We start from the raw sequence: 12,038 nt of genomic DNA on the forward strand, positions 1-12,038 counted from the left end.
TGTTAGTATGTTTGGTTTTGTTCTCTGTCTCCCCCTTTTAGACTGTGAGCCCACTGTTGGGTAGGGACTGTCTCTATATGTTGCCAACTTGTACTTCCCAAGCGCTTAGTACAGTGCTGTGCACACAGTAAGCACTCAATAAATATGATTGATTGAATGAATGAATTGCAGTCAAACAGAGCAGAGGCCAGCAGGTGCAGAGTTGAGGGGAGTCTAGCTTCTCTAGACTGTAAGCTTGTTGTGCCCATTTATTGTTATATTGTACTCTCCCAAGCGCTTAGTACAGTGCTCCACACACAGTAAGTGCTTAATAAATACGAGTGACTGAGTGACTGACTGACTAACGGCTCCTGGCCGCCCATCCAGGTCCCGGAGCCTGCAAAAGGCAAAAGAAGCCTATTCCAGCTACCGCAGCGGCTGTGACCATGTGAACCAGTTCCTGGCCAACGTCCCGAGCTACGAGCCCCAGGAGACCGACAGCGTTGACCAGGTGGAGACGAAGCTGAGGAACCAGAAGGTAACCGAGCAGTGGTGTTTACTGAGAGCTTACTGTGCGCGGGCTATGGAGCACTTAGTACCCAGCAAGGGGCTTCCAATCTATAGACGGAGATAGATACTAAGATATGGATAGGGGAAGGGGCGGAGAATAAAGATTTGTTCCCGAGTGCTGTGGGACTGGGGTAAAGGTGAGGTGAGTTTAGGGGGTGCAGAGCCACGTGTGTACTCGATGCAGAGGGGTGGGCGAAGCAGCGTGGCTCAGTGGAAAGAGCACAGGCTTGGGAGTCCGAGGTCATGGGTTCTAATGCCGGCTCCCCCATATGTCTGCTGGGTGACCTTGGGCAAGTCACTTAACTTCTCTGAGCCTCAGTTACCTCATCTGTAAAACGGGGATTAAGACTGTGAGCCCCACGTGGGACAACGTGATCACCTTGTATCCTCCCCAGAGCTTAGAACAGTGCTTTGCACATAGTAAGCGCTTAACAAATGCCATCGTTAGGGGAAACAAGGGCTCAGTCAGGCAGGTCCTCACTTCCCCTGGACAGCACCAGTAATGGGGCAGGGACAGGAGGGGCAGTGGTTGCCCAAGGAGGGGCCTGGCAAAACCGGGCGAAGGGCAGCCTGCAAGGCAGCCTCGGTTGGGCCTGTGGTCCCATGTGCCCCATAATACTACTACTACTACTACTAATAATAATGATGGCATTTATTAAGCGCTTACTATGTGCAAAGCACTGTTCTAAGCGCTGGGGAGGTTACACGGTAATCAGGTTGTCCCACATGGGGCTCACAGACTTAATCCCCATTTTACAGATGAGGTAACTTAGGCCCAGAGAAGTGAAGTGACGTGTCCAAAGTCACACAGCTGATAGGTGGCGAAGCCGGGATTAGAACCCATGACCTCTGACTCCCAAGCCCAGGTTCTTTCCACTGAGCCACACTGCTTCTCTAAAGATGGAATTTATTAAGCACTTACTATGTGCAAAGCACTGTTCTAAGCGCTGGGGAGGTTACACAGTAATCAGGTTGTCCCACATGGGGTTCACAGACTTAATCCCCATTTTACAGATGAGGTAACTGAGGCCCAGAGAAGTGAAGTGACGTGCCCAAAGTCACACAGCTGATAGGTGGCGGAGCCGGGGTTAGAACCCATGACCTCTGACTCCCAAACCCAGGCTCTTTCCACTGAGCCAAGCTGCTTTTCTAAAGATGGCATTTATTAAGCGCTTACTATGTGCAAAGCACTGTTCTAAGCGCTAGGGAGGTTACAAGGTGATCAGGTTGTCCCACGGGGGGTCTCACAGTCTTCATCCCCATTTTACAAATGAGGGAACTGAGGCCCAGTGAAGTGACTTGCCCAAAGTCACACAGCTGATAATTGGCAGAGTCGGGATTTGAACCCATGACCTCTGATTTCAAAGCCCGTGCTCTTTCCACTGAGCAGCACTGCCCCATCCCCCTGAGGCCGTCAATGGTGCTTACCAAACACCAGCGGGAGGGCAGTGTGTTGGACACTTGGACACTTGGGAGCAACACCAGGGGCTTACACTCCAACGGCTGAAGCACCCATCCATCAATGGCATTTACTGAGCGCCCAGCCTGAGTGGGCACACACTCCCTGCCTTCCAGGTGCTTACAGCTAAATAGCGTTTCAGCTTAGTATTCATCCTCCTGGCTCAAGTAATAAATAATAATAATAATAATGGTATTTAATAATAATAAGGATGGCATTTGTTAAGCGCTTACTATGTGCAAAGCACTGTTCTAAGCGCTGGGGGGGATACAGTGTGATCAAGTTGTCCCACGTGGGGCTCACAGTCTTAATCCCCATTTTTACAGATGAGGTAACTGAGGCTCAGAGAAGTTGTGACTTGCCCAAGGTCACACAGCAGACTTGTGGTGGAGCCGGGATTAGAACCCATGACCTCTGACTCCAAAGCCTGGGCTCTTTCCCCTGAGCCATGCTGCTTCTTTAAGTATTTAAGCACTTACTTTGTGCCAGGCACTCTACTAAAAGCTGTGGTGGATACAAGCAAATTGGGTTGGACACAGTTCCTGTCATTCCTTCATTCATTCAATCGTATTTATTGAGCGCTTACTGTGTGCAGAGCACTGTACTAAGCACTTGGGAAGTCCAAGTTGGCAACATATAGAGACGGTCCCTACCCAACAACGGGCTCACAGTCTAGAAGGGGGAGACAGACAACAAAACAAAACATGTGGACAGGTGTTATGTCGTCAGAATAAATAGAGTTAAAGCTAAATGCACATCATTAACAAAATAAATAGAATAGTAAATATGTACAAGTAAAATAGAGTAATAAATCTGTACAAACATATATACAGGTGCTGTGGGGAGGGGAAGGAAGTGGGGCGGGGGAGATGGGGAGGAGGAGAAGAAAAAGTCTGGGAAGGCCTCTTGGAGGAGGTGAGCTCTCAGTAGGGTTCACCTACTGTCCCACATGGGGTTTATAATCTCAATCCCCATTTTGCAGATGAGGTAACTGAGGCCCAGAGAAGTGAAGTGACTTGCCCAAGGTCACCCAGCAGACAAGTGGTAGAGCTGGGATTAGAACCCATGACCTTCTGATTCCCATGCTCTATTCACTATGCCACACTGCTTCTACTGAACAGTTCTGTGAGCCCACATGTTGGGTAGGGACTGTCTCTATATGTTGCCAAGTTGTACTTCCCAAGCGCTTAGTACAGTGCTCTGCACACAGTAAGCGCTCAATAAATACGATTGATGATAAATACGATTGATGATGAACACCCAATGAGGGGCGGGGCAGAGGAGAGGCAGGAGGCAGCGCTGGTCCACCCTCCCCCCGCTTTCCGAGCTGTCTAGTAGAGGCCGTGCCAGCCAAGCTCGGTCATTAGCACCAGTTGCACCAGTGAGACCATTGACTGAGTCCCTCTGGAGGAGTTGTGCTGTACTGGGCCTTTGGCGAGGACAAAGCAGAGAAGCAATCAATCCACCCATGGCATTTATGGAGAGCTCACTGTGTGCACAGAACTGTACTAAGCATTTGGGAGAGTACAACACAACAGAGTTGGTAGATGCATTCTCCGCCCCTACAGAGCTTCCTTGGGGTTTGAGGTGGGGTTGGAAAAGTGATTGACCTGCTTCCTCTCCGGAGAACCTGTGGTTCCCAGGCTCCTCCCCACCCCAGATTTTGGGGTGGGGAAGTGCCTTCATCAATCAATCGTATTTATTGAGTGCTTACTATGTGCAGAGCACTGTACTAAGCGCTTGGGAAGTACAAATTGGCAACACATAGAGACAGTCCCTACCCAACAGTGGGCTCACAGTCTAAACGGGGGAGACAGAGAACAAAACCAAACATACTAACAAAAAAAAAATAAATAGAATAGATATGTACAAGTAAAATAAATAAATAGAGTAATAAATATGTACAAACATATATACAGGTGCTGTGGGGAAGGGAAGGAGGTAAGAAGGGGGCGATGGAGAGGGGGACGAGGGGGAGAGGAAGGAAATCTTCCTCTTCCTGCCTTCACCAGGGCAGGATTGCCAAGATAATTCCTATTCTCGGCAGGGCTCCGGCTCTGACGTCCAAAGCCGACCTGTGAGCTCCAGGCCCATGACTACCTTTTTTTGACGCCTCTGTTTCGTTTCCCAGAATCTGCTGAACGAAATCGGGAGCCGGGAGCAGGAAGTGCAGCAGGTGTCCGCCGCTGCGCAGCAGTACCGGCAGGCTGTGAAGGTCTGCCTCATCCGGGGATGGGGGTTACTGGCAAGGGAGCGCTTGGGGTTAGGAGGGGCGGGCTGGGGCTGGCTGCTCAAGATTGCTGAGTCCGGGGCCCGGCAACCGTTGGGAATGGGAGTGGTCTCTGCAGTCTGGGTAGGTGGACCTGTCTGGTCCATGTCCACAGCCTGGACTGGTAGACCAGCGGCCTGGTCCCTGGACCCGTGTTTGCCTGCTCGTTGACCTGACATTCTGGCCTGTGTACTCATCCAGGAGTACGAGCTCGAAGCTGAGAAGCTGAGGTCCCTGCTTGACCTGGAAAACAGAAGGAATGACCCCGCCAGCAAGAAGCCCAGGCTTGCATCTCCAGCTACCAGGGTGAAGGAGGAGGTACGATGTCCCAGGCCTGACTCTGACCAGTGGCAAGAATGAGCGTACAATCAGACCGTGAGCCCCATGTGGGACATGGCCTACGTCTAACCCGATCAACTTGTATCTACCCCAGAGCGTAGAACAGTGTTTGATACATAATAAGCGCTTAACAAATACCACAAAAAATGGCGCCACCCAACCTATCAACCCAGAGCCGAATCCTTGCCAAGAAGCCGAGGCCCCGGGAGTCGGGTTGAACCGCTCCCCAGATCCCCAATTCCTTAATGGAATTTGGGGGAAGAGGCTGGGGTTGGAAGGAAGGAGAGAACTCACTAGGGGCTTGGCTCCCCGCCACAACTCAGCAAGAGCAGAGGTACTGACTGAGGGCCCTCTGAGTGCAGAGCTCAGTCCTGAGTGCTTGGGAGAAGATAGCAGAATTAAGACACATGGCCCCTGCCCTCAAGGAGCTTTCACACTAATGGGGGAGCTGGACATAAAAATATCTACAAGTGCAGAGCACTGTAATATTTGTACATATTTATTACTTGTACATATTTATTACTCTATTTTACTTGTACATATTTATTCTATTTATTTTATTTATTAATATGTTTTGTTGTCTGTCTCCCCCTTCTAGACTGTGAGCCCGCTGTTGGGTAGGGACCGTCTCTATATGTTGCCAACTTGGACTTCCCAAGCGCTTAGGACAGTGCTCTGCACACAGTAAGCGCTCAATAAATACAACTGAATGAATACTAAACACCCGGGTGATTGCAACTGCACTCACTCCTCTCCCACAGGCAGTTTATAGTCTAATGGGGAGAGACAGAGTGTAAAGTCTAAGTCACGGCAGCCAGATTCCAGAGATCAGAGAGCCTGAAGAAGAGCTGTGCTTATTTAGCGGGGGGTCTGGTGCTCCTGACTCACGCTTGCTCAGGGGACTGGAGCAGTGTACCTGGCTCACATGCGCTCAGGTGATTGGAGAGGTGTACCTGGCTCACGTGTGTTCAGGGGACTGGAGCACATGTGTTCATTCATTCATTCAATCGTATTTACTGAGTGCTTACTGTGTGCAGAGCACTGTACTAAGCGCTTGGGAAGTACAAGTTGGCAACATATAGAGACGGTCCCTACCCAACAGTGGGCTCACAGTCTAGAAGGGGGGAGACAGACAACAGAACAAAACAGGTGGACAGGTGTCAAGTCATCAGAATAAATAGAAGTAAAGCTAGATGCACATCATTAACAAAATAAATAGAATAGTAAATATGTACAAGTAAAACAAATAGAGTAATAAATCTGTACAAACATATATACAGGTGCTGTGGGGAGGGGAAGGAGGTAGGGTTGGGGGGATGGGGAGGGGGAGAGGAAGGAGGGGGCTCAGTCTGGGAAGGCGTCCTGGAGGAGGTGAGCTCTCAGTAGGGTTTTGAAGGGAGGAAGAGAGCTAGCCTGGCAGATGTGTGGAGGTAGGGCATTCCAGGCTGTGGGGAGGACATGGGCCGGTGGTTGACGGCGGGACAGGCGAGAACAAGGCACAGTGAGGAGGTTAGCGGCAGAGGAGTGGAGGGTGCGGGCTGGGCTGGAGAACAAGAGAAGGGAGGTGAGGTAGGACAGGGCGAGGTGATGAAGAGCCTTGAAGCCGAGAGTGAGGAGTTTTTGCTTGATGCGTAGTTTGACTGGTAGCCACTGGAGATTTTTGAGGAGGGGAGTAACATGCCCAGAGCGTTTCTGCACAAAGATGATCCAGGCAGCAGCATGAAGTATAGACTGAAGTCGGTAGAGACAGGAGGATGGGAGATCAGAGAGGAGGCTGATGCAGTAATCCAGTCAAGATAGGATGAGAGATTGAACAAGCAAGGTAGCGGTTTGGATGGAGAGGAAAGGGCAGATATTGGCGATGTTGAGGAGGTGAGACCGGCAGGTTTTGGTGACAGATTGGATGTGAGGGGTGAACGAGAGAGCAGAGTCGAGGATGACACCAAGTTTGCAGGCTTGTGAGACGGGAAGGATGGTAGTGCCGTCTACAGTGACGGGAAAGTCAGGGAGAGGGCAGGGTTTGGGAGAGAAGATAAGGAGTTCAGTCTTGGATATATTGGGTTTTAGATGGTGGGCACGCATCCAGATGGAGATGTCCTGAAGGCAGGAGGAGATACGAGCCTGGAGGGAGGGAGAGAGAGCAGGGGCAGAAGTGTAGATTTGGGTGTCATCAGCGTAGAGATGATAGTTGAAGCCGTGGGAGTGAATGAGTTCACCAAGGGAGCGAGTGTAGATAGAGAACAGAAGGGGAACAAGAACTGACCCTTAAGGAACCCCTGCAGTAAGGGGATGGGAGGGGGAGGAGGAGCCCGCAAAGGAGACTGAGAATGAATGGCTGGAAAGATGAGGAGAACCAGGAGAGGACGGAGTCTGTGAATCCAAGGTTGGATAGCGTGTTGAGGAGAAGGGGGTGATCCACCGTGTCAAAGGCAGCTGAGAGGTTGAGGAGGATTAGGATAGAGTAGGAGCTGTTGGATTTGGCAAGAAGGAGGTCATTGGTGACGTTTGAGAGGGAAGTTTCGGTGGAGCATAGGGGACAGAAACCAGATTGGAGGGCTCATGTGCACCGAGCCCTGAGGACTGCCAGACTCAGGCTCTTCCTAGGCAGCTGGCTTCTCCCTGCGGATCTATCTGTGTTTTTGCCGGGTCTGGTGGATGAGCAGGCTGCTGATTTTTCTCCCCAAATGCCTTTCTTCTAGGAAGCTGCCCTGTCCGCTAAGTTCACCGAAGTGAGCGCCATCAACAGGCAGAGGCTGCAGAATCTGGAGTTTGCTCAGAATCTCCTCAAACAGGTACAGGGTGTCGGGGAGTGAAAGATGGGAAACGTCTGTCATCCCGGGAGCGGCCCATGCCCCGGAGGACCCCGGGGCCAGAGTACGGTTTTCTGTCCTCAGCCGGAGTCGTCGAAATGACAATTCCTGAACGCCCACTTAGGGCACTTGGGGACTGGGGCGTCTGTCGCCTTGACCCTCTGCATCGTGGGTTTGGTGTGTAGGGAGGCCCCAGGGGCAGTTGAATGACACTATTCGGAGTGGATTCTGGCAGAGAGGTCCGGTCAACATGGGTCCGGGTCCCTCTGGCACTTCAAAGTCGGTAGGCCCAGTGAGTTCCGAGACCCCACCGTGTGTGGGGCACCGGACCGAGTGCATGGGAGAAGACAGTCAATCGGTCAACAGAGTAGACACCCCCTGCCCTCAGAGAGCTTCCGTTCTGTTCTTGGGACCCTCATCCTCAGGGAGCTTTGGTCTAGACCTAGTGTTGGCCAGGACCCCAAGAGACCCCCTCCCCAGGTTCCCCATTCTCCAACAATGCTGGTGAACTTTGGGTCTTGGCCCAGAGTTGGTCTACCGGTTGATTCCAGCCCCCGGTTCTCCAGCTCCAGTAAAGACGTTCACCCGTTGCGTGAGCGGGCTTGAGTTTATTGCCGAAAAAGCCCTCTCTGCAGCCCACCTGCCAGCCCAAGGATGGCGAGGACCAAAGTCTTCCCAGACCTCCCAGGCCTGCAGAACTGTGGTCCTGCCCCCGGGCTCACGTTTTTGTCCCCCGCGGGAGTGTCCCCTGTGGGTGGAGCGATGTGGGTCACTCCCTTGTCCACCCACCCAGTCAACCCCGCAGGCTTGGCGTGCGCTTGTACATTTGAAACGCTTGGCAAGACCATTTAGGAAGCGGCAACTTGGCCAGGGCTCCTGTTTAGTCGCCATAGGGAGGCCACAGGTCAGCGTACGGGGGGCGTCAGCGCCGCCTCGTCCATTTCCACCGGGCGCCCGCGAGACCCTCCCCACCCGATCTCGAGGTCTCCCCCGCCCCTTCCACGAGATCCGCCGCCCTGCCGTTACCTCGGGGAGCCCCAGGAGACGGGCGGCCCGGCGTTAAGGCCGTCCTTCCCCAACGCGGGCTGCTCACGCCTCTCTCCCGGTCCCAGCACCCAGAAGCGGCAGCGCAATCGGGGCCCCCGGGGCCGCCGGCCGAGGAGACGTGGAAGGTGAAGAAGGAGCTGGACGACGCGACGCAGCGCCGGGAGCAGCTGGAGGGCGAGGTCCGGGCCGCGCGGAGCGAGGTCCGGGCCCTGCAGAACGGGGCGCCCCCGGAGACGGTGGTGAGGAAGGAGGTGCTGAGGCGGGTGCCGGACCCCGACCTGAGCGAGAGCTTCGGGCACACGCAGGAGGCGCTGGCCCAGGAGAAGCAGCAGAACCGGGCCCTGCGGACGGAGCTGGAGGCCCTGCGGCTGAGGCTGCGCGGGCTGGAGCGCGAGGCCGAGGAGGGCGGCCAGGAGTACGTGGTCAAGGAGGTCCTGCGCATCGAGCGGGACAAGGCGCAGGTGGCCGAGGCGGCGCGGCTGCGGGAGGAGCTGGAGGAGCTGCGGCGGCAGAAGGGGGCCCGGGAGGCGGAGGCGGCCCTGCTGCAGCAGCGCCTGGCCGCCGCGGAAAAGGAGGCGGCGGCCGCGGCGGCCGAGCGGCCCGCCGTCACGGAGAAGGAGGTGGTGAAGCTGCAGGCCGACCCCGAGCTGCAGGCCGAGTACGAGCGGCTGCGGGTGGCCGGGCGGGCCGAGGGCGCCCGGCGGCAGCAGCGGGAGGAAGAGCTGGACCTCCTGCGGGACCGGCTCAAGCGGCTGGAGCGGGAGCGGGCCATGGCCGAGGGCAAGACCGCCGTCAAGGAGGTGCTGACGGTGGAGAAGGACGCGGCGGCCGAGAGGGAGGCCGGCGAGCTGAAGCGGCAGTACGAGGCGGAGGCCGAGCGGGCCCGCGGGCGGCAGCGGGAGAAGGCGGAGCTGCTGCGCCAGATCCGGGCCCTGGAGGAGGAGAGCGCCCAGGTGCGGGTGCAGGAGAAGGTGCGCGAGGTGGTCCGGCCGGACCCCGGGGCCGAGGGCCGCGTGGCCGACCTGCGCCTGGAGCTGGTGGAGCAGGAGCGGCGCTTCCGCGGGGCCGAGGAGCAGCTGCGCGGCCACCAGGACGAGCTGGAGGCCCTGCGGCGCCGGGGCCCCCAGACGGAGGTCCGCGAGGTCACCAAGGAGGTCATCCGCTACACGACGGACCCGGAGGCCGAGCGGGAGCTGCGGCGCCTGCGGGAGGAGATCGTGGACAAGACCCGGCTGATCGAGCGCTGCGACCTGGAGATCTACCAGCTGCAGCAGGAGATCCAGGCCTGGAAAGCCACGCCGCCGGCCGTGCGGACCCGGGAGGTGGTCCAGGAGGTGCTGCAGCTGCGCGAGGACCCCCGCACCCTGCAGGAGGTGGAGGAGCTCCGGGCCGCCCTGGCCGCCGAGCAGAAGAGGCAGGTGGACGCCGAGCAGGAGGGGGCGGCCCAGCGGGCCCGGGTGGAGCGGCGGGAGGAGGAGCTGGCCCAGGTCCAGGAGAAGGTGGTCCGGCAGGAGGTGGTGCGGCTGGAGCCGGACCCGGCCCTGCAGGCCGAGGCCCGGGCCCTGGCCGACAGCGTGGACGCGGAGCTGCGGCAGACCGACGCCCTGCGGGCCGAGCTGCGGGCCCTGCGGCGCCGGCGGGCCGAGCTGGAGCGGCAGCTGGCCGAGCTGGAGCGGGAGCGGGAGGCCCGGCAGGCGGCCGAGCTGGAGGTGCAGCGCCTCGGCCTGCAGCTGGCCGAGCTGGAGCGCCAGGAGCCCGGCCCCGGGGCCCCGGAGCGGCTCACCCTGAGGCAGAAGCTGCTGCTGCAGCCCGACCCCCAGCAGGCCCGCGACCACGCGCAGCTCCGCCTGGAGCTGGACCAGGAGAGGGGCCGCCGCCGGGAGCTCGAGGCCGAGCTCCAGGCCCTGGGCGAGAGGCTCCGCGCCCTGGAGAAGCTGGAGGGCCGCGAGAAGGTGGTGGTCTCCGAGAGCGTCCAGGTGGAGCGGGGCGGCACGGAGCAGGAGATCCGGGAGCTGCGTGCCGGGCTGGAGGAGGAGGGCCGGGCCAAGCGGGAGCTGGACGCCGAGGTGGCCCGGCTGGAGGCCCGCCTGGCCGAGCTCGAGTTCCGCAACTCCAAGGCGGCCAAGGAGCTGGACTTCCTGCGCCAGCAGAACCACGCCCTGCAGCTGGAGAGGCAGGGCCTGCAGGCCGAGGCCCAGCGGCTCCAGGCCGAGATCGACGGGGCGGCCGCCGAGGCCCGCGGCCTGCGGAGCCGGACCCCGTCCGAGGACGGCGGGGCCGCCCAGGACGCCCGGCTGCGGGCCCTGGAGCGGGAGCTGGCCGACCTGCGCGGGCTGGCCCGGGACAAGGACGCGGAGATCGAGGCCCTGCAACGGCGCCTGGGCTCCGTGGCCGTCAAGCGGGAGCAGCGGGAGAACCACCTGCGCCGCTCCATCGTGGTCATCGACCCCGACTCGGGCCGGGAGCTGTCCCCGCGCGAGGCCCACGGCGCCGGCCTCATCGACCGGGCCATGTTCGACCGGCTGCGGGGCCAGGAGTGCGACTGGGAGGAGATCACCGTCAAGGGGCCGGCCGGCGCCTCGTCCGAGGTCCACGACCGCAAGTCGGGCCGCAAGTTCTCCGTCGAGGAGGCCCTGCGGAGCGGCCGCCTGACTCAGGCCCAGTACGACCGCTACGTCAACAAGGAGATGTCCATCCAGGAGCTGGCCGTCCTCGTGTCCGGGGGGCAATAGTCCCGGGAGATGCCGGGCCCGGCCGGAAGAGGCTCCGCCGGCCAGCTGGCCTGCGGGGGTGGAGGAGCCCACGGGTCCCCCGTGGCGTCTCGCCTATCGTCCCGTCCCGCTCTGCGCCTCCCTCCCACCCCTGCCCCCCCACCCCCGCTTCCAGGGATCGTGGGGCTTTCGGAGAGCCCCCGTGCCAGTGGGGACGGGGGCGCTCCCCCTTCCCGCCCTCACGCAGAGGGATCTGGCGTCAGGGTGCGGCCGAGGGGGGAAACCGTGTCGTCGCCGCCTTGCACCCTGGCCCTCTTCCCGACTGCCTGCCTTTCGGTTACTTGTGTACGGAAATGGGAAATCTTATTTATAGCGCGGAAATAAAAACTTGGTGGCTTGAGCGGACCTCTCGGCGGCGTCATCTTTCCCTTCATCCCTTGGCGAGTTCCTCCCCAGTGGTCGGGACATCCGCTCAGCGCTTACCACGAGCCGAGCGCCGGGGTGGATCCGGGAGGGTCGGGTCGGAAACGGTCCCCTACCCCGCCGGGGCCTCCCAGTCTAAAGGGCAGGGTGGGTACAGACCTCATTCCCATTAGATAGAGGGGGAAACCGCAGCCCAGAACCGTTTGGCGACTCGCCTCGGGTCCCGCGACAGGCTGGTGGCGGAGCCGGGACTTGAACCTGGGTCTTCCGGCTCCACGCTCTCTCGAGTAAGCCTCGCTGCTGCTTCTCCTTCCTTTCGGGCACCTCCCAAATAGCTGGGCTTAGTCCCGAGACCTATCTGGTCGCGGCACCGGGTACCGGTAGTGGGGAGAGGCAGACCCAAGAGGACCGCTTTTGAAACAAACGAGGAA

The 12,038-nt window shown here is 58.4% G+C and overlaps 1 protein-coding gene across 1 annotated transcript in view; it reads left to right on the forward strand.

Moving 5' to 3' along the window:
- The window catches only part of PPL (periplakin), a 46,025-nt gene extending 34,751 nt beyond the window's left edge, over nucleotides 1–11,274 (forward strand). Inside the window, exons 18-22 of the mRNA XM_038762269.1 lie at nucleotides 367–517; nucleotides 4,140–4,223; nucleotides 4,479–4,595; nucleotides 7,316–7,408; nucleotides 8,539–11,274. Coding sequence (XP_038618197.1) covers nucleotides 367–517; nucleotides 4,140–4,223; nucleotides 4,479–4,595; nucleotides 7,316–7,408; nucleotides 8,539–11,205 — 3,112 coding nt within the window. The 3' untranslated portion in view covers nucleotides 11,206–11,274. The remainder of the gene's footprint in view (nucleotides 1–366; nucleotides 518–4,139; nucleotides 4,224–4,478; nucleotides 4,596–7,315; nucleotides 7,409–8,538) is intronic.
- Nucleotides 11,275–12,038: the final 764 nt, after the last annotated feature.

Source organism: Tachyglossus aculeatus, chromosome 21, assembly GCF_015852505.1.
Source record: "Tachyglossus aculeatus isolate mTacAcu1 chromosome 21, mTacAcu1.pri, whole genome shotgun sequence".
NCBI lineage: Eukaryota > Metazoa > Chordata > Mammalia > Monotremata > Tachyglossidae > Tachyglossus > Tachyglossus aculeatus.